Source organism: Cervus canadensis, chromosome 15 (assembly GCF_019320065.1).
Source record: "Cervus canadensis isolate Bull #8, Minnesota chromosome 15, ASM1932006v1, whole genome shotgun sequence".
Lineage (NCBI taxonomy): Eukaryota > Metazoa > Chordata > Mammalia > Artiodactyla > Cervidae > Cervus > Cervus canadensis.
In genome coordinates, this window is record NC_057400.1 from 60,369,766 (window position 1) to 60,393,284 (window position 23,519).

At 37.8% G+C, this 23,519-nt stretch overlaps 1 protein-coding gene across 6 annotated transcripts in view; it reads right to left on the reverse strand.

Annotated features, from left to right (window-relative positions):
• Positions 1–23,519, reverse strand: part of PDE1A (phosphodiesterase 1A) — a 376,209-nt gene that overhangs the window by 40,497 nt on the left and 312,193 nt on the right. For all 6 annotated transcript variants that reach the window (XM_043488084.1, XM_043488083.1, XM_043488081.1 and 3 more), the window contains 5 exons: positions 19,270–19,371; positions 19,041–19,161; positions 8,600–8,681; positions 6,428–6,548; positions 5,216–5,361 (listed from right to left, as the gene is read on the reverse strand). In XM_043488084.1, coding sequence (XP_043344019.1) covers positions 5,216–5,361; positions 6,428–6,548; positions 8,600–8,681; positions 19,041–19,161; positions 19,270–19,371 — 572 coding nt within the window. The remainder of the gene's footprint in view (positions 1–5,215; positions 5,362–6,427; positions 6,549–8,599; positions 8,682–19,040; positions 19,162–19,269; positions 19,372–23,519) is intronic.

Consider the following 23,519-nt stretch of genomic DNA (forward strand, 5'->3'; position numbering starts at 1 on the left):
GAACTCTGCTCAATGTTATGTGGCAGCCTGGATGGGAGAGGTATTTGGGGGAAAATGAATACATGTATATGGATGGCTGAGTCCCTTCACTCTTCACCTGAGACTACCACATTGTTAATCAGCTATACCTCAATAAAAAAATAAAAAGTCTAAAGTTTAAAATAGGTTTAAAAAAGGAATGAATTTTCATACAACATTCTTTAACAGATGTTCACAGATCCTGAACTGAAGACTTATTAAATGAAATTATTCCTCTTAAAAGTGTTTTATTGACAACCCAGGAGCTACCTACCATGGATCCTAGTCATCCATACCATCCACAGCTCTAGATTACTGGGATGTTTTTGAGGTAACTCTGAAATATAGTTTCAGAGGTAGCATGAAAGTGAAAGTGAAGTCTCTCAGTCATGTCCGACTCTTTGCGCCCCCATGGACTGTAGCCTACTGTAGTCTCCTCCATCTGTCCATGGGATTTTCCAGGCAAGAGTACTGGATTGGGTTGCCATTTCCTTCTCAAGGGGGATCTTCCTGACCCAGGGATCGAACCCGGCATTGTAGGCAGACACTTCTACCATCTGAGCCACTGGGGAAGTCCAGAGGTAGCATAACAATGATTAAATATTTGCTCAGAACCTTGATGTTTAATTAATATTCCAAAGTTCTCAGCATCATATAACCTGCTTATTTTCATCTTAATGCAATTATAATAAGGAAACCTTCATCTTCAGGGTATTTCAGACCAGAGATGATGGCAATGGGAAATTACAATGGCAGTATCTGAAACACACTGACTTCAAAATAGATGACTGTTTTGGTTGCTGTGTTTTTGTAGCAAATCACACTTTAAAATCTTGTATTATGAAATGCTCTATTCATAAAAATGGATTTTATTACATATATAAAGCATATATGTTAGGCATAACCATAATCACCAAATGAACATCTGCGTGTCTAGAACTCAACTAAAGAAATAAAATATTACTAACTCCTAAATAAATTCTCCATCCTTTCCCTAGAACAATGATGAATATTTTCCCCTATCATTCTTTAGTGTGTATTCTAAAACCTATTATTCAGTTTTTAGTTTTTTAAACTTTCTATAAATGGTGTCTTGCTATATTACACAGCAGGTTGCATATTTTGCTTAATATTATTTGTGTCTTTCATCCCTGTTAATATTCACAATGAAGGTTTATATTAGCAGCTGTATGAACATGAATAAGAATCACAGTTTATGAATCCATTTTGCCACTGTTTTTAGGTTTTCTGCACTCATGAACAATGCTGCAATGAATGTTTTATGTCTTCTGATGCACATGAGCAAAAGTCTAAGGTAAAAACATACAAGTGAGATTTTGGGGAAATATAGCATTGTGTCCTCAGCTTTGCTAGAGAATGCCAAAGTTCTGCAAAATTATTATAGGAATTTACTCACACACATTTAAGAAAACTGAACACTCTGGCATTATTCTCGACTCTTCTCTGGATTTCATATGGCACATCTAATCTATTAACAAATTCTACCAGTTCTACTTTCAGCATAGATCCAGAATCCAATCTCTGTGCTATCCCTTCCCACTCATGCCTATTGGGTCAGGCATCCACACTGTAGACCCTGTCCCTCCACCACTGTTAACCGTAGTAGCCTACACCTCTGTTCTGGGTTATGAACAGCTGTGTCTTGCCTCCTTCTCACGACTCTCATAGTTACCTAACAAACATAACAGTTTCCATTCTGTCAGAGCAGTCCTTCTAAAATTTCAGTTCATAACATTTTAGTTTTCTTCTTCAAACTATATTAAGTTTCCTTTCTCTCTTGGGCCCAAACCAATGATGTCGCGTCACGTTACCCATCTATCACATTGCCTACATTATTCCCACTTGCCTAATTTCCCTGTTTCATTTGCCTCCTGTTATTTCTCGCATGTCAGCCAAGCCCCACCTCCCAGTGCTGGTCATTTCCTCTGTCTGAAAACTTATTCCCCAACCCCTTACACCAGACCTCCTCATAGGTCTTTCTAACCACCTTCATGTATTTATTTACAGTATTACCTTCTCAGTAAAATCTTTCCTATGCACCTTATTTAAAGTCGTAATCTTGCTCCTAACTTGAATTCTTTCGTGTGAAGTTAAGTGTCTCTAGTTTTTTGTGTGTGTTGTTTTGCTTGCTTTTTACTGTACTCCTAATTCTTAGAACACATAGCAGAAGCACAGTAAGTAATAATTACAATAATAAAAGCCAATTCATGTAATGGCTACTACTTCAGGTACCTGTAAGAAAATTATATAAATCAACTTATTTAATTTTCCCAAAGCCAATGCGGAGAGAGAGGACTTCCTGTTGCTGTGATATAAAGAGGCCAAGGGTTTCTTCTTCACAGAAAAGAAACACAGCATTGGAAAACATGAACAAGACAATTATTCCATCACACTGGAAATCAATCAAGGCAACACGACACTTTGAGAAGCATTTATTCTTGAAAAATTCCTGGAGATTCTGGTACAAACAGCAGGAACCTGGACCTTCTTGCCTGGAGCTGCTCTCAACCTCCCCCGCCAACAGCAGCTTGAGAATGGAAACCAGCTTTGCTGCCACAGGTAGACGCAACTTGTGTTGGGATAAGACAGGAAAAAAAACCAGTTTCTCCAATATAAAGTGGTGGATTTAGTTTAGAATAAATGTGGAAACCTCACAGCTTTGCAAGCTTGAGATTGTGGTCCAAGTTTGGAGTAACTGCTAGACTATCAGGATTTAACAAAAAGAAATCCCAGCAATCAAATAGACCTGGAAGGTCTGATATAGCTCTGCTATGGTTATCTGAGGAACATATCTGGCTGGCTGAGGAAGAACCTTGGAGGGGTCTTCCTGCATAAGCTTCATTTTTCAAAACAATGTTAAAAAGACATTGTCCTCTTGAATTTCAAGAAGATGTTTTAAATTTTAATTACTGTATTTCTGTATTTCTAAAACTTTAAAAAATAAAATATCAGTTAAAATTATTTTTTAAGATTTTTCTGTTGTTTGGTGGAAAGGTAAACTTACTGGTTAACTTTTCTGTTATTTACTATTGATTATTGATTACTATTATTATTATTAGATTTAACATTTCCTAATTAATTATGAAAATAATAGGAATAGAGTGCAAGTATTTCAAACCATAAAGGAAATATATTGGGATAAAAAAGAAATCTCAAGCAGTAAGAATGAAGGCAAGACAAGTAAGAAAACAAAAATAGTAGATTAGGAATGTTCCTCTGAATTTAAAAAGTGGATGTATACTGAATTTTCTTGAATGTTCTTTATGCATTTCTTGAGGTCTTACATTTTTCTCTTTCTATCCTTAATATGATGAGTGCAGTAATAGAATTTTTAAATGTAAAGCCAAATTTGCGCTTCTGGCATAAGCCCAATGTGGTAGTAAATTCAGTCTGCAAACCCATGACTTCAGTAAACAGATGCCCTCAGGAGAGATCCTTGCTTCAAAGTTTCTTTATTTCTCTGAATTTCTGTTTTATCTTTATTTGAACAGGTCCTGTGGGTGACAGGGCTTCCCTGGAGGCTCAGATGGTAAGGCCTCTGCCTGCAGTGCTGGAGACCCGGGTTCAATCTCTGAGTCAGGAAGATCCCCTAGATAAGGGATTGGCTACCCAGTCCAGTATTCCTGCCTGGAGAATTCCACAGACAGAGGAGCCTGGTGGGCTACAGTCCATGGGTTCGCAGAGTCAGCTATGACTAACACTTTCACTTTCACTACGGGTGCCAATTTCTTTTCAGCAATATTTCATCCAGCATTGCTAGTTGTTTTTTTTTTTTTACCATATTTCTTTAAGTTTATCTAGTTTACCATTGCATTGGAAATAGAAACCAAGTATGTAATTTTATAAATAAAATTCAACATAAGTTTCTTTATTCAAACAATGAATGCTCTTCATAAGTACCCTTGGAAATTATATTATTAAAATGCTCTATGATTTTAATTTGCTTAAAGCCAGACTTCCTATGTTCAAATCTTGGTTGCACATTTTATACCTGCAGGACTGAGTTATCATTACTCAATTTCAGAAATGTAAGTTGAGAACTTTATGCAAATCTAAAATTTACCCCTGTGTGCAACACAATAAAGTTTATTAGAAAGAGAGCAATTGTACTTAATCCAATTCTGACACAGAGTTTTCCTTTATAACAAATAGGTTCTAAGTGATGGGTTGATGTTTGGGGTTCACTGTTGTTTATTTTAGTTAAAACTTTCTTAGAGAAGAGTGCATTTTGGTCAATTGGATTCTTAGATTTATTGAATATAAATATTTCAACTCAATTTTTTTCATACTTTCTTGAAAGATACGGGACAGTATAATAGCATGCAGTGGGAAAAACCTTGGGTAGAGAATCAGTTCTGACTCTAGTGCTTAGAAGCTGTATGATCTTCTATTTCCAGACTGTAAAATGAGCGTAATATTTTCCACTTCAAAAGACAGTTATAAAAGGAAATAGGATAATACATGTAAAATGCCTGGTACATAGGAGGCGTTTCAGAAATCTTGTTTCCCTCCTGTCTTCTTTCTATTTCTGAAAATATGTTCATTTGTTTTCCTTTCTGAATAAATAGATTCAAAGTGAAGTTTATTCATTCACTCTTTCATTCAAAAACACATTCAATAAATAAAGCACCTATGATATGCCAGGGACATATTTCTTCAGTAGCAGATTACAAATGATCTTTCCAACTCATGAGTGAAACTGTCAGCCAAAGAAATAACTTAGTAAAACTGAAAAAAAAAAAAAAAACCTCAAATCTCTGACACAAAGTCTTGCTTCCCTAGTGCAACACAATCTATTTGGAAGGCCTGAAACACAGGATCAAAAGCACCTCTAGAAATGAACAGGAGGGTACTGTGCCACGTAAAACTTGGTCACGCTTTTACTGTCCCATCCTTCCTTCACATCCACTTTCCTGTCACCCACGTCAATACTTCTACAGCCTACATGGCACAAACAGAGCAGAATTTCTTTTTATTTAACAGACAGACCAATTTTCTTATGAATAGTCAAAGTCTTATGAATAGTCAATTTTCTCATGAATAGCCAAATTATAAATACCTCTAAGAGCTTGCATATTTTGTAAAAGAGGAAATCTGGGGAGAAAAACAATCCAACATCTCAGAGGAGGCATTAGGACAGAGAGGGATGGCAGGAAGTCCTCATAAACAACTGTACCTTGAGCAGCTAACTCTTTCCACCTCTCTTTGTTCTGCTGGATGATGTCCACCAGGTTGTTTTTGAAGCTCTTCAGGTCCACGCTGGCAAGGGAATAGTCGGGGGAGTAGGTTCCATCATTCGTGGTGCCTTTCATATTTGATCGTCTAAGGGAATCAGCAATGTGAGATAACATATAGGTTACTGAGCTAATACTAACCACCAAAGAAACCAGAAAATGCCAAGGGCAGAATATGGGATGAGGAAGCAAGGCCTGAAACACTTCATAAAACCAGCTGGAGAAGCAGGAAGGCAGCAGCCAGGCCCAGGGCTGCTCACCGCACACCTTCCTTCCCTCGTGGACAGGGCCAGAGCAGCAGGTCATAATCCCACAGCATGTGTTACGGGGTGGGGATGGCAGTGGGTGAGGCCTAAACAGAGGAGCGGAATCTTGAGACAGCTGACTTAGTGGTGAGTCCACTGGTGAACATCACAAAATAGACACCAGCGTTCTGGAGCTCAAAGTCAGATAACCGTCCCTGCCCCTCCTTCCATCATTTAATCGCCAGGCCAACCTGGATCTTTCTCAGGCAGAACATCCCCTCTGTTTCTTCACTAGGGCAACATTTAAGGAACCTGTTGGTATGTTATTAGGAACAGCTATGTGTTCATATGGGCGAGAATTTAGCATAATTTTTCTGCAACTGGACATTTTAAATAATATCCTTTAACACATTTATCAATAAAAAAATCTAGATTGAAATGTTTTAAATTGTATATAAATGAACTTTACTATTACACATTATCCAGATCCATTGTATTCATGTCATCTAAAAGGCTAACTTTGAAATAGGCATCTTTCTAGATATACAAGTGGTCTGTGATTGATTTGTTTGTTAGCAACACAACATAATTCCCCTCTCCCAACTGCCTGCCACGATTGGATATGTTAATATATCCAGGATATAATTCACACATTTCAATAAAAATTCAAATAATATTTATTATCCTGAGTACTGAATAAGATTCTGTAATACTCTTTAGTATTAAACCTGGATATTTTTCCTAGTGACATCAAGTTCCTAACTTCAAAGGCAGATGCAATATATTATAGAGCCATTAGGTGGCAATACTACCTAGTAATTCTTCTAAGAATTTCCTGCTTAATGTAAGGAATAATAAAGATAATTATAAGTAAAAGAGAAAAGACACAAAAAAAGAAAACAATCAAACCTGCTTGCTCCATAGGAAGGAGTTTTGGTTTTCGAGTCTTCCTCTATAAGAGGAATAATAATTTTCTCTGTTGAGTCTGTCAGAAGAGAAAATGTTGGTTCTACTATGAAATCAATGAAACCTACGAAAGCAAAAACATAAATAAATATCAATAAAGTCAAGTGTTATAATTTCCTAAATTCTAAATTAGTAATAATTCAGATCTAACCTCCTGATAGCAATTTTCAACTACAATGTTGGCTTAGCTTACCCTTTGCAATTAATTTTAATCCAATACAATCTTTAGGAGAGTTTAACTGCTCTACAAAATCATCTCTCAAGCAGTAAAAATGGGATACAATTTAAACTTGCTAACTCAAGTGTATTGGGTTTCCTGTTAATATTCAGCCTCATATTATTGTTAACAATAATTTCAGACTAACCAGAGTCAATTTGTTTTTCACTGTTAATGAGAGGGATCACTCTCCTTTCTAAAAAATCTTCACTTGTTTGTTGAATTTTGTTATTGACCAACAAGACATAATATCCAATCTCCAAAGAAACTAAATAGTTGAACTATTTTTTCAAGCCACAGGAAGGCAACCACTTTTTTTTTTTTTTCTCATACTATATCAGTCAGAGCTTTCTGCCAGTGAGGTAATATTTCAAATAGCTGTTTATTATTCTCGGGCTACAAAACGTTAGTTCACAGAGCGTGGGTGTATTCTGTTAAATCTGTCAGAGAACAGTAACATCTCCGGGAGACAGCATTAATCCCACCACTTTGAGTTGTCAGGACTGAATAAAGACTTTTACATTTAAAGTACTCATCAAACTAGAAAATGACAGACACAGAGAATGGGGCATGGTCCTCTAGGGAGCATTTACTACCTGTGTTTAGGTGGAGAAGAAGACAAGCTCTGTGTACATTCAACACCCGAGGGCCCAGGAGAAGTGTGGCGCTGGAAATCAAATGTCTGTTGCCTTAAACACAACTGGGAGCAACAGACCATCATCTGAATATAAGAGAACACTGTGGGGATGCTTTTTCAATGACACTGTCCTGGGAAATATCTACATTTAAAAAATATCCTATTCATCAGGAACTTGGATAAAGTAATTCCCATTTCATACAATTGGATTCACCATAGTGTATATTAAGGCACATTTTTGATTCAAAAAACTTCAGTAGTTTTGTATCTTAATTGATGACTTCAAGTTAAGTCACTGTTAATTGACCACCAGGGTATTCTTTCAAGTTTTGTCTGTGGTTTTAAATGCTTGGGATCTAGAGACTGTCAAATGAGCCACCTTTACTAACATGGCAGGAATCACAGAACAGCAACAGGCCTCAGAAACTTAATTTTTCTCAGTCTGCCCACAGAGGCCCTTAACTGCCGTATCCACACCTTGTAAACGATGAGAGGCACCTGCGTTATGGTAGCTAGGAAAACAGCTATTAGAACACGGGTAGGAAGGGGGAAAGGTGAACACAAGAAGCTTTCTGACAGGTGATCGCCAGTTTGGAGGAGGCGGTGCAGGACCAACTACAGAGGTAAGGCAGTGATTCTGTCATTTATTGGTCATAGATGCCAGAAATGAAGATGCTGGCCCAGGGAATACCATTTTAGTATATTAATAGCAATAATATGTTTTAATCATGGGCTGGATTTGAAGTTCCCAACATAAACACAAATGAAAAGAATAAATTAGGTTGGGAGCAATGTCATTTTACAAATTTCCTGTTGTTGGTTTCCCTAACATATTCATATCCTAAGAATTTTTTCCCAAAAGAATATGAGCTAGTACATTAGGCATATTATTCAAATTTAGTGATAACAGAACAGATACATTAATATTTTCATTGGATTATTCCATGTATAAAGAATTAAATTACAGAAAATAATCAGCAACAAAACAACAAAAAACGCTGTCTCTTGCACAGAAAGAGAAGAAAGCTCTATTTTATAAAAGGATTACTAAGAGAATTAAATTATTTACTAACTCTGCTCTGTTGATTCATTTTGTGAGAACGTTTCAAAATTCTTACCATTCACCTCCATATAGATCAGTCTAAAGATTAAATTTATCATGAATATGGAGTAGACTTTCATGAGTGAACAACATTGTGTATCCATTTGAAAACTAACAGGCACAAATTCGCTCTCCATAACCACCAATTCTCAGCATTACCTATTTGGGACTGGGCCACCATCGTTGACTTCCGATCGCAAAGCGGGGAAAATGGAAGCCCTAATTCAGCTTCTTTATCTCCCTACAGAAAGAAAAGCCCATTAGTACAGACTTGGTGTGGAGAAACTAAGATAAGAACAGCTTAGATAAAAAGCCTTAAAAAGTTGCATATTTTATTTCTTAATTGGCTTTGTGTATTTATTATAAAACCAAAAGCTGTTATTCAAGTTCATATAACTTTACTGAGTTGGTCTCCCTTTGGGGATGTGTTGTACAAGGCACATATTGCAGAAGTAAAATAACAGAAACATTTTCAGCACCTGGAGACTCTGCACTGCTATTCTAGAGAGAGAAACCTTTGTTCTTTGGAATTTCCTAAAGTCGCCATAAGCTAGTCTTGGTATGTTATTTGGCATTTGACAATCCAGCTCATGAATTTTCTGCTTTTTTCCCCCAATGTCAAATAACATCAGCAGATCTTCAGTATCAAGAATTCATGATTGCACTGCTTTTAAACTTATGAGGGACCTCCTTGGCTCAGCAGTAAAGAATCCACCTGCAATACGCGAGACCCAGGTTCGATCCCTGGGTCAGGAAGATCCCCTGGAGGGTGGCCTGGAAACCCACTCTAGTACTCTTGCCTAGAGAATCGCATGCACAGAGGAGCCTGGCAGGCTGCAGTCCATGCGGTCACACAGAGTAGGACGTGGCTGAAGCAACTAAGCAGCAGCCACTTGGTGGTCTAGTGGCTAAGGCACCACCCTCCCAAAGCAGAGGGCCTGCGTTTGATTCCTGCTTGGGGAACTGGATCCCGATACTGCATCTGAGAATTCATATGCTGCAACTAAGACCCAGTACAGTCAAATAAATAAAATTAAACCCTTTCTTTTTTAAAGTGTATTAGCATTTTGAAAGATCTTTCTACCTATAAACCAAGTTTTATTGAAGTTCCCACAGCAAGTAATGAGGAACATAGTCAATATTCTTACATTCTGTTTGCATGTGAGTGAAAGTCCCTCAGTCGTGTCTGCCTCTTTGTGACCCCATGGACTATACAATCTATGGAATTCTCTAGGCCAGAATACTGGAGTGGGTAGCCTTTCCCTTCTCCAGGGGATCTGCCCAACCCAGGGATCGAACAGAGTTCTCCTACATTGCAGGCAGATTCTTCACCAGCTGAGCCACAAGGGAAGCCCCAGAATACTGGAGTGGGTAGCCTATCCCTTCTCCAGCGGATCTTCCCGACCCAGGAATTGAACCGGGGTCTTCTGCATTGCAGGCAGATTCTTTATCAACTGAGCTACTGTTTGCATAAATCTTATTTTAATGTAGTCTTATCAGAAAAAATTGAAATATCAATGTTTTTTACTATTTGATCTTATCAACTGTAGATTAATTGAACACAAATATTGAAGAACTCCATTTTTGGAGGGGCTAAATATCACAAGAGATAATAGATTTAAAGGTGGCTACTACATACAAAACTTTTTTACTATGAGAGCATGACTGCATGCTCAGTTGCTCAGTCGTGTCAGACTCTTTGTGACCCCATGGACTGTAGCCTGCCAAGCTCCTCTGGCCTTGAAATTTTCCAGGCAAGAATACTGGACTGGGTTGCTATTTCCTCTTCCAGGGCATCTTCCCAACCCAGGGACAGACCTGCATTTCTTGTGTCTCCTGCATTGGCAGGATACTTTATCACAGTGCCACCTGGGAAGCCCTTAATTATGATAAGCTTTATCAAACATTGGCTCTTTGCATTCAAGGAGATTTGAAAGAGGAGAGAGGATACTTTGAGAGTATACTCTTGAAGAGGGGAGAGGACAGATGGAATTCTCCAGTCAAGAATACTGGACTGGAGTGGGAGAGGGGTTCGGGATGGGGAACACATGTAAATCCATGGCTGATTCATGTCAATGTATGGCAAAAACCACTACAATATTGTAAAGTAATTAGCCTCCAACTAATAAAAATAAATGGAAAAAAAAAAAGACAGAATGGGGGGACACATGTACACCTGTGGCCGATTCATGTCAATGTGTGGCAAAACCCACCACAATATTGTAAAGTAATTTCCCTCCAATTAAAAATAAATTAATTAATTTTTAAAATTATTTAAAGAAAATAAAAAAAGAATAATACTGGAGTGGGTTGCCATGCCCTCCTCCAGGGGGTCTTCCCAACCCAAGGATCGAACCTGGGTCTCTGACATTGCAGGTAGATTCTTTATCATCTGAGCCACCAAGGAAGCCCCATAAGACCACTATTAGGACATATGATCTGGTCCTAAGATCAGGGGACAAAAGGGAGTGGTGTACATTTAGTGGCAGAGCCCATGTTACAAGGCAACACCTGTCTGAGAACTTCTGTTTCCTTTGTCTGCTTTCTCTAACATCTTTTCATCATGATCTTTACATTATGTCAATGTGCGGCTTTAAAGTTTTTACTGATGATATTTTCTGGTGCAATTCCTCTGATCCATGCCTCTGATTAAGAGGGGCAGAAAGTTTGAAATCAGAATTGCTTGGGAAGATCTAATATGGTCACCAAAGAATTAGTAGGCCAAGTAGCTACAAACAAGAATGTTTCCCTATGTCACAAGTTACAGAAAATAGAGATAGAATTGCTGTGACCTCTCCCAGGAAACTTCATCATTCCCCAAGAGAATAACATCCATTCCTTTTGGAATTAATAGTTATACTTGGCTTAAGGGACAAATGGAGGTGAATTATGAGTGTTGTTAGCCCTGGAGTCACAAGACACAAAGTTGTATCACTGCTATCTCTGTTCCTTCAGACAAACCAATCACAGGCTTTGCAGAAACGAATTCTCCTCCTCTGTTAACTAACTCTGATTTCAGTTGACTCATTGTAGGAATAAGGATATAATAGCATCTGTCTAATAGAGTTATCTTGAGGTTATCTAAGATAATATATATGAAGTTTAAGGACACTACCTAATATATAGTCAGTAGTCAGTAAATATTAACTAATAAAAATCAGAGCTGGTTAGATAGCATCACTGACTCAATGGACATGAATTTAAGCAAACTTCATTAAGAGAGTGGAGGACAGAGGAACTGGGTGCTGCAGTCCCTGGGATCACAAAGAGTTGGACGTGATTTAGCAACTGAACAACAACAACAACAACAAAAATCATAATTAATAATAGCAAAAGCACCTGCAAATTAGAGGTGTTTATGATGTGTGATGCATATCTTGGATGGTGTTAAACTACAAGAAAAAGGATTGGTACTTAATTTACTTTTAATGGACTGGGGCATTGGCTTTCCCTTTCTATTGCTTAGATGGAATTGACATAACAGGAATTCTGTTTCTGAAACATTAATCTGTAGGCAGCATAGGGGTGGCTTGGGATAAGTTAAGGATGAGGCTTGTGCTTCAAAACTGAATGAAAAGGAGACTCTGGGACTATAGATAGAAATAAGACAACCTGTATGAGGGCTTGATTGAAAGACTATTATGAATTTTATTTTAACATGTTGAGAATAAAGTAAAAGAATAATATCATTAATAGCTTGTTAAATAAAATGACATTACCCTTATTAAAATAGAAATAAAGCTAGTTATACACCTCATGGGAAATGCAATATTGTAAATTCCTAATTGACATATGCAAAGATGATTAATTGCTTTTATTAGTTACAGTGTTGGTGATATTTTTAAAGATTTAGATTTATATCATTTAAATTCCTTGACCTGAAAATGATCATTTGTGCCTTAAAAAGGCATTGGGATGATTTATTTTCCACGAACTAAATTTCATAAAATGCTGGATGCTAAAATTTTCATATAGGACTTAGGCATTTGACAAATGCATGGAGGGTTGATCTTCCTACAGATGAAGTAGGAGATTTTATATTATACTTGCTTCCTGTACTCCACAATTGATTTAGAATATTAAACTTCCACTGCTAAACACATTGAATGCTAAGGTGAGTTAATTATTTGTTTATAAATATTTCAAAGTGTTACTTATTCTTTAGGGTGAATAAAGGCCATGAGCACAAGATTAGTAGGGGGCCTTGTAGCCAGATTCTGAGGGAACCAGGAACCCTAGAGGACAAGGGAGACTCCTAAGGGAAAGGGAAAGATATGTAAAGAGGGAGTCAGGATCCCTGAGGGTGAGTTTGACAGACTTAACAATTTTCTTATTCTGTTCCTGAATAGGGAACATTTACTTTTCATCAAAGTGAAATCAGGGTCAAAAGCAATAGACACTGTGTACGTCAACCGGTTTATATATTTTGGGGGGTTGTGCTTTCATTTGAGGATGCTAACCATAGGAAGCCAAAAAAATACTTTTAAAAATAAAAAAACTTACTGAATACATGTATATTCTGATGCATTGAATCAGATAAGTGGTTGATGCAAAATTTTAGGTCCCTAGGTCATTAAAATCCTAAAAGATAATGTTGTTAAAGTGTTGCACTCAATATATTAGCAAATTTGGAAATATCAGCAGTGGCCAAAAGGTCAATTTTCATTCCAGTCCCAAAGAAGGGCAATGCTAAATGATGTTCAAACTAATGCACAATCGCACTCATTTCACATGCTAGCAAGGTTACGTGCAAAACCATTCAAGCTAGGCTTCTGCAGTACATGAACCGAGAACTTACAGATGTACAAGCTGGGTTTAGAAAAGGCAGAAGAACCAGAGGTCAAATTGCCAACATTCGCTGGATCATGGTGAAAGCAGGGGAATTCCAGAAAAACATCTACTTCTGTTTCATTGGCTACACTAAAGTCTTTGACTGTGTGGATCACAACAACTGTGAAATATTCTTAAAGCGATGGGAATATGAGTCCACCTTACTTGCTTCCTGAGAAACTTGTATGTAGACCAAGAAGCAACAGTTAGAACTCGACATGGAACAATGGAGAGGATCAAAATTGGGAAAGGAGTACAATAAGGCTGTATGTTGTAACCTTGCGTATTTAACTTACATGTAGAGTGTATGTGTACGTGATCAGTCATGTCCAACTTTTTGTGATGCTATGGGCTGTAGCCTGCCAGATTCCTCTGTCCATGGAATTTTCCAGCAGGAGTACTGGAGTGGGTTTCCATGCCCTCCCCCAGGGGATCTTTCTGACCCAGGGACTGAACCAGAATCTCTTGCATTGGCAGGCAGATTCTTTACCCCTGTGCTACCTGGGAGCCTTAGGTGTGCAGAGCGTGTCATGCAAAATGCCAGGCTGGATGAATCACAAGCTGGAGTCAAGATTTCTGGGAGAAATATCAACAACCTCAGATATACATATTATACCACCCTAAAGGCAGAAAATGAAGAGAAATTAAAGAATCTCCTGATAAGGGTGAAAGAGGAGAGTGAAAAAGCTGTCTTAAAACTCAACATTAAAAAAAAAACTAAGATCATAGGATCTGGTCCCATCACTTCATGGCAAATAGAAGGGAAAAAGTGGAAATAGTGACAGATTTTATTTTCTTGGGCTCCAAATTTACCGTAAACAGTGACTGGAGCCATGAAATTAAAAGGTGTTTCCTTCTTGGAAGGAAAGTTATCACAAACCTAGACAGCATATTAAAAAACAGAGATATCACTTTGCTGACAAAGGTCTATGGTTTTTCTAGTAGACATGTACTGATGTAGAATTGGACCATAAAGAAGGCTGAGCACCAAAGAACTGATGCTTTTGAGTTGTGGTGCTAGAGAAGACTCTTGAGAGTCCCTTGGACAGCAAGGAGATCAAACCAATCATTCCAAAGGAAATCAGTCCCAAATATTCATTGGAAGGACTAATGCTGAAACTCCAAATTTTGGCTACCTGATGTGAAGAGCTGACTCATTGGCAAAGACCCTGATGCTGGGAAAGATGGAGGGATGGAGGAGAAGAGAGCAGCAGAGGATGAGATGGTTAGATAGCATCACAGACTCAATGGATGTGAATTTGATCAAACTCTAGGAGCTAGTGAAGGACAGGGAAGCCTGGCATTCTGTAGTCCCTGCGGTTGCAGAGTTGGACTTGATTTCGCGACTGAATTGAGCAGAACAGAGACCACTAAACTCAATTATTTAACCAACAACTTAGTTATGCCCCTGAATAAATGCATCTTTTCTTGGAGATGAGCCTGTAGGTAGGGGTTGAGAAAGTGGTTCCATCGACTTGGAAACTCAAGTAGCCTGATGTGCTCAGACCTGACAGTTTATGTCTGTCTTAGCAATTCCCTTGGGGGTTGTTGGAATTTCTTCTTTGAAATGCCATAAAAAAGAACTAGTACAGGTATACCTTGGAGATATTCTAGGTTGGGTTTCAGACCACCAAAATAAAGCAAGCACTGTAATAAAGTGAGCTATATGAGTTTTTATGTTTCCTAGTGCAAAGCAAGCATTGCAATAAAGTGAACTACAAGTTTTTTTGTTTCCTAGTGTATATAAAAGTTATGTTTATACCATACTGTAGTCTAATGTAGTCTAGTAAGTGTGTACTTACATTATGCCTAAAAAAGCAATATACATAGGTTAATTAAAAAATACTTTATTGATAGAAATTTTGGCCATCATCTGAGTCTTCAGGGATTTGTAATCTTTTTGCTAGTGGAGGTTTTGAGTACTGATGGCTGCTTACTGATCAGGGAGGTAGTTGCTAAAGGTTGGGTGGATGTGCCATTTCTTAAAATAAGAACACAATGAATGCGGCACATCAATTGACTCTTCCTTTCATGAATGGTATCTCTGTAATATGTGGTGTTGTTTGACAGCATTTTACCCATAGCAGAATTCTTTCAAAATTGAAGTCAACCCTCTCAAACTCTGCCACTGCTTTATCAACTAAGTTTATGTAATATTCTAAATCCTCTGTTGTCATTTCAACAATTTTCACAGCATCTTCACCATGAATGGTTTCCATATCAAGAAATCACTTTTTTCGCTCATCCGTCAGAAGCAACTCCTCATGAATTGAAGTCGTCTTATGATATTGCAGCAATTCAGTCACATTTTCAGGCTTCACATCTAATTCTAACTTTCCTGTTATTTCCACATCTACAGTTACTTCCTCCACTGAAGTCTTGAACTCCTCCAAATCATCCCTGAGGGTTAGAATCAACTTTTATTAAACTCCTGTTAATGTCAATATCTTGACTTTTTACATGAATAACAAATGTTCTTAACGACATCTGGAATAGTGAATTCTTTCCAGAAGGTTTTCATTTGCTTTGCTCAGATCCATCAGAGGAATCACTATCTATGGCAGATATAGTTTTATGAAATGTAATTCTTACATAATAAGACTTGAAAGTGGAAATTATTCCTTGATCCATGGCTGCAGAATGGATGTTGTGTTAATAGGCATGAAAACAACATTATCTTATACATCTCCATCAAAGCTCTCAGATAACCAGTGCATTGCCAACGAACAGTAATAATTTAAAATGAATCTTTTCCTGAGCAGTGGGTCTCAGCAATGGCCTTAAAATAGGCAGTAAAGCATATTGTCAACACATGTGCTATCATTCAGGCTTTATTGTTCCATTTATAGGGTACAGGTAGAACAAACTTAGCATAATTCTTAAGGGCTTCCCTGGTGGCTCAGATGGTAAAGAGTCAGCCTGCAATGTGGGAGACCCAGGTTCAAGACCTAGGTAGGGAAGATCTCCTGGAAAAGGAAATGACTACCCATTCCAGTATTCTTGCCTAGAAAACCCCGTGGATGGAGGAGCCTGGCAGGTTACAGTCATGGGGTTACAAAGAGTTGGATACAACTGAGCGACTAACACTAGGGGCCCTAAGGATTTTCAGAACAGTAAATGAGCAATGGCTTCAACTTTAAGTCACCGGTTGCATTAGCCCCTAACAAGTGAGTCAGCCTTTGAAGCTTTGAAGCCAGTCATGTACTTCCTCTTCAGCCATGAAAGTCCTAGATGGCATCTTCTTCCCATAGAAAGCTGTTTCCTTACATTGAAAATCTGTTGTTTAGTGAATCACAACCCTAACCCTAACCCTAACCAGTCAAATAAATAAATAAAAATAAAACAACTGTGTGAGTCATGGCCGAGACCCCATAGATTGCTTCAGGTTGGAGCTGGTCACCAGAGAGAATAATCACATGATTAGAGGCCTGGAATACTGGGGCAGCCTGCTCTCCTGGTATGAAAGGAGGGCTGGAGATTGACTTTCATTATATTGGCCAATGATTTAATCAATCATGCCTATGAAATGAACCCCCCATAAAAACTCCTGACCCCAAAGCTGAGCAGCACATGTTGGTTGGTGAACACGCTGTACCAGAAGGTGGCATACCCTGTCTCTATGGTGAGAGAGCATGGAAGCTCCATGTCTGGGACCCTTCCAAACCTTGCCCTTTATCCATCCTTATTTGGTTGTTCTGAGTTGTATTCTTTATAATAAAATTATAATTGTTAAGTGTAGAGATTTCCTGAATTACTTGACTCACTATACTCTAGAACCCCAAGTGGGAGTAGAAACTGAAGAGGGACACCACACAGGAAAAAACATGTATACATGTTGTAGAGAATGCTGGTCATTCTCCATGTTGATGAAATAAAAATTCACATTTTAAGGCAATACAAGGAAAATTTAAACATAATTTTTTGCTCTGCCCATTTGGGCCTTTTCCCTCCCCTCAAGTGTCCATTGTTAATATGCATTATGTATTAACCAAATCTCCCCAGGAGCAGAAATACCTGCTTAATCATAAAGATGAAGTTTTCTCCTTCTGGCACCAGCCATGTAACTCCTTAGAAAATAACATAACTTTTTCAGTGTCACCAGGAGTCAAGATGACCCACTGCTTGCTTTGTATGTGCAGCCATCTTTGATGAACTTTATGTACAATGCCAAGACATCATTTCCCTTAAAGATAGTGATTCATGCAAAACAGACTGGTCAGGTGACCTGGGGAGATATGGACCATACCTAACGGAAGTTCTTAAGTACTCACTTATAAACTTATTAATGTTACTAGCTCTATCATTTGTATTCTGCTGATTTTTCATGATTATTGTTTCTTGTATTACCAAATATGTGGCTGAGACTCAAATAAAATTAATGACTAGGCAGCTTGAAACAATTGGTCAAATACACAGTTCTATAGGATCAATGATTATAAAAGTGTAACTCTAGGTATGGGACGAAGCAGCAAGATGAAACCATTTCCTGAACTATAACAGAATAGTATGACAAGTGTTCCAGAAGTTTTTGGCCACTGTTAATGGGTACAGTCCAGTAATAGTATATTGAGTGGGTTATCAATGAAACACATGCCTGACATGGGAATGAGCATTCTGAGCACCATGGGACAAACTGGTCATGAAATGTCTCTTAAATCTTGGTCAAAATTAGGACCTAAAGGGAAGGGATTGTAAAATAAAGAATATTGCCCACCATCCAGTTCTACAAGAAGTCATTAGCCACTGCGGTTGCCGATTTATAACACACACTGAAAGGAATTTAGAGTGAAGAGTAGAATGAGGCACTTTGTGCTAGGGCAATGGACAGAACTGGCCCTTAGACAGTTAAATATTTTCAGCAGAAATTTCTTATGAACCTGTCTTGTATCTTTCCATACTTAGAAAAGTGTAACTAAGATGTCTGTTCCTAGTGACTAGCAACAACTTTCTGTGGAACATGTACTTGATTACACGCATCCCTCTTGCCAAAATCACATATATACTGTCCTCCCCCTTTACCTCTTCAGAACAGTTCTCAGAACTCTCTGAGAGACTTTCCTAGATTACAATTCTCAGTTTGACTCAAATAAAATTTTCCATTTCTTTCTTATATTGGCTATTGATTAATTTTTTGTTGACAATATCCAGGCTTGCTTTTTCACATAACAATAGCTTCTTGCAGTTAGGTACATGTTCACCCAGCTAAAAACTATATTTCTCAACCATCCTTGCAACTATGCATGTGTAAGTAAATTCCAAACAAAAAGATGTATGCAGAAGTGTTATACATCCTCCCTTTCCCTTTTTATGATGAAAGCTATTTTCTGTCTTTGAAAACTCTAACCCTAGCATTGTACCTTTGGATAGCAGATAACAACTCTAATCTGTTCATTTCTTTCTCTCTAGCTTGGCATCTAAGATCCAAGACTTGACCCTCTTTAAAACATGTATAATACTACATAGGATTATTTAATACATTTATCTGAGAGATTAATAAATTCTGCCTGAAGTCCCAAAAATGTATTGTGGCCAGTTGGTAATATCACGTCACAAGGTCTGGATTCTGTACAGAAAAGAGGTATGTTAGGAGAAGGAAATGGCAACCCACTCCAGTACTCTTGCCTGGAAAATTCCATGGATGGAGGAGCCCAGTGGGCACAGTCCATGGGGTCACAAAAAAAAAAAAGAAAAAAAAAAGAAAAGAGGTATGTTAATATGCACAGTCACTATTTCCAAAAGCATTTGCACAGACATAGTGTGAAAGAGGCACCTGTAGGAAAAACTCCTCCATTAGGGCCATGGTCCACCGGTGGTGCAGCTTCCAGGATTTGGCTGGGTGACTGATGTCTGCTGCATGGAGAATCAGGGACATAGTTTTGGCTTTGTCAAGCCTGTCAAAACAAAGGCATGCTCAAATTATCAGAACAAAATAACCAACTACAGTCTTTTCCAAGTCCAAGCCCACAGATCTTTAATATGAAAACAAAATTATAACCTACCCTTCAGGTTGCTGCAAACTATTTCTTATATTTTTAATTTGCTGGAAGTGACCAGACATGTCTGTAGACAAGACCATTTCAATCACTAGGTTCCGAAGATCCCTGTGGAGTCATGAAAAGCAGAAAGGTTTGGCCTTTTTTCTTTGTTCTCAAGTGAAACATTTAATATTAAGAATTACATTTTATTTTTTCTAATGGCATGAGCAGAAAAGATGCTATATTTTTAAATATAAAAGAGCTTATGGAAGTTTGGCTTTAGGATGTCGCCAGGAGAGCAATCTGTGAATGATGCTGTGTAACATCTCCTTTTAAAGAACTGGATGCTTTCCCTCCCATATACACAACCCTTCCCCACTCATACTTTCTAAATATTACTTTTAGAAATAATTAATATCAGAAAGGCTCCTAACCAATTTTAGAGAAAAATCACTTTAAGGCAGAATTTACTATTAATAAAACTACCACCAATATCCAATATTTATTCATTCCAGACAGTGTTTTAAGTGCTTTTTATGTGAGGGGCACTATTATTTCCAACCCAAGAGGATTGAGTTGTTTGCCCAGTCACACAGTTAGTATATAGCAGAGATCAGACTCAACCACAAGAGTAGTACTACCAAAGCTGACAGTTGGACCACTCCACTGTACCAAGTTTCCATCATAAGAACTCCAGGAAATCAAGACTATAAGTGACTGGGAATTCTCTGTTTAAGCTCTGGGGACCTTGATCCTACATATCATAGACAGAGCTACTGGTACTGTTGAAATTGTAACCAAGACACTGTAAATATGGTGACCATATCACAAAGCCTATGCATGAATAAATCATTCACACTAAGCAGGAGATGAGTAACCCCAGCAAAGCCTTGCATGTTCTACAATTCATTGCTTGCTCAGTACAGATAGGTAAAACAGTCACTTATGCTGGAAATCATATTTTATTTTTATTCTGTGGCCAGTAGAGTAAGCTAAATTACAAGTGTATGGCAAACTTGAATTATGATCGTGTGTCAAAGATGTTTTACCTAAAGTTGGTATGATTGGATGATTTGTTTTAAAAACAATACATATTGGAGATTCTTGGTGAAAATTATGGGTGCTCAACTCATCTGGGTTTTCAGATGGGAGCAATGAGAAAACAATATTCTGATTACTTACTGTTCATGATATTGGATAGCCTTCTTAGAATATACTTTTACCCAAATATAAGGGAATGGAAGCTATCAAGGAAGTTAATACAATTATTCTCAATTACATTTTTTCTTCCAAACTATGAGATATCCATGTTACAATACCAACTGTACCAAAACATTCATGTTAAGTAGGAAAAACGAGAGAAAAGCTTTATGAAATCTGTAAGATTTAATAAATACATTGTAGTTTGCAGATGTAATGTGAAAAAAGAAACAACAGACCCAAAATGCATTATTTGTGCTAAGCCCACATCAAACCAAGATTTAATACCTAATTTATAGTTTTAACCTCCCCCAGTAGTGAAAACTTAAACCAACCAATTATCTGGTCAGCACTAGGAAGGAAATCCGCCTGATAGACCCCTACTATCCCCCAAAGAAAGGTGATTTTGCAGGAAACAATCAGATCCTTGCTAGAATAACTTTCTTGTCTTGCCTCTTTCTACTTATAAAATTCTGCCATTTTGTACAGTTATTAGGAGCTCCTTTTTATCTGCTAGATGGGATGTTGCCCAATTCATGAATTGTTGAATAAAGTCAATAAGATCTTTAAAATTTACTCAGTTGAATTCTGTTTTGTAACAGTAATCAGTAAATGCTAGGTGTTATCAATAATCAACTAATAATATATCAATAAACTGGTATACAAAGGAAATGTATTTTTTATAAACTTTTCTTGCCAAAATTTAAAAATCGCTGCATTCATGGTTACTAAAGTTACTTGAAGAAATAGATATGCAAATAGAAAACCTACAAGTCTTTAAAAAGCTATCCATATTTTAATTCTTGGTGGAATAGTATTAAGGTTATACTAGCAAATACATTTTTATAGCTTTTGGAAACAGCGTTGGATTTATTAAATTCTACCATATCATAAATCATATATCTCATAAATCATGTGATATTGCTGCAGGGAGGAGGCCAATTCTGACTCCGTGTTGGAACTGTCTCTTTGATTTGTTTTTCATTGCTTTTGTTATTATAATCATACAGAATGGTTTGCCTCAGAGAATCTTGCCCCTCTGCCTGACTGTTAAACTGAAGTGCCTTTGTTCACAACCCTGTCCACCCCTGGGTGGCAGGAAGGAAGAAATTAACACATTCCCTGCCTGAGGTTTGCCATTCTAGGAGATGTTTGCAACATTAATAGCCATTTCACTTTGATTTCTCACCTCCCTTCACCTTTAATCTATAAAAAGAACCTGGCATCCAGACACCAATAAGATGGCTGCTAGCCTACCATCTTCTCTGTCTGCCTGCTCCCCAATTAAAGTCTCTTCCTTGCCTCAACATCTGTCTCTAGGATTCACTGGCCTATTGTGCAGCAAACAGAGAAAGCCTGGACCCTGTAACAATATTATGGTATTTGTTAAACAAATTTGGAAGCTTCCTGGCAGTCCAGTTGTTAGGACTTGGTACGCTTATTGCCAGGGCCACAGGTTCAATCCCTTGTGGGGGAACTATGATCCCCTAAGCTGTGTGGCATGGCCAAAAAAAAAAAAAATTTATAAAACCATTCAGTTAGGATGTTTTGTACACTAAGCTACTTGTTACTGTACAAAAATATAAAATATTACAGGAGCAAACTATTAGAATAAATAATAAAGATGTTAAAGAAAAAACTGTAGAGAGGAGCCAAGATGGCGGAGGAGTAGGACGGGGAGACCACTTTCTCTCCTACAAAATCATCAAAAGAATAACTGAACGCAGAGCAAACTTCGCAAAACAACTTCTGATCGCTAGCTGAGGTCATCAGGCGCCCAGAAAAGAAGCCCATTGTCTTCGAAAGGAGATTTTTACGATTTTTTTTAATTAGGGGAAAAAAAAAATTTTTTTTTCTTTCTTTTTTTCTTTTTTTTCCTTCTTCTTTTTTTTTCTTTCCTTTTTCTCTTCTATTTTCTATTTTTCTTTTTCTCTTATTTCTTTTAAAGTCCTCTAGTACTCCTCTACTACTCCTTAATTTTCATTTTCAATACACTATAACCTTACAAAAAAAAAAAAAGAAGAGAAGCCCTATTTTTAAACCGAAGATTATTCTCTCCCAATCTTGACTCTCTGTTTTCTACCTCAGAACACCTCTATTTCCTCCTTTCCCCTTCTCTTCCCAATCCAATTCTGTGAATCTTGGTAGGTGACTGGGCTACGGAGAACACTCTGGGAACAGACAGCTGCGTAGATCTGTCTCTCTCCTCTTGAGTCCCCCTTTTGCTCCTCCTGCTCATCTCTATCGCCCTCCTCCCTCTCCTCTTCTTCATGTAACTCTGTGAACCTCTCTGGGTGTCACTAACGGGGGAGAATCTTTTCGCCATTAACCTAGAAGTTTTCTTATCAGTGCTGTATAGTTGGAGAAGTCCTGAGACTACAGGAAGAATAAAACTGAAATCCAGAGGCAGGAGACTTAAGCCCAAAACCTGAGAACACCAGAAAACTCCTGACTACATGGAATTTTAAGTAATAAGTGACTGTCAAAAAGCCTCCATACCTACACTGAAACCAACCACCACCCAAGAGCCAATAAGTTTTAGAGCAAGACATACCACGCAAATTCTCCAGCAACGCAGGAACATAGCCCTGAACATCAACATACAGGCTGCCCAAGGACACACCTAACACATAGACCCATCTCAAAACTCATTACTGGGCACTCCATTGCTCTCCAAAGAGAAGAAATCAAATTGCACGCACCAGTACACTGACGCAAGCTTCCCTAACCAGGAAACCTTGACAAGCCAATCGTCTAACCCCACCCACGGGGTAAATCCTCCACAATAAAAAGGAACTACAGACCTCCAGAATACAGAAAGCCCACTCCAGACACAGCAATCTAAACAAGATGAAAAGGCAAAGAAATACCCAACAGGTAAAGGAACATGAAAAATGCCCACCAAGTCAAACAAAAGAGGAGGAGATAGGGAATCTACCTGAAAAAGAATTTAGAATAATGATAATAAAAATGATCCAAAATCTTGAAAACAAAATGGAGTTACAGATAAATAGCCTGGAGACAAAGATTGAAAAGATACAAGAAATGTTTAATAAAGACCTAGAAGAAATAAA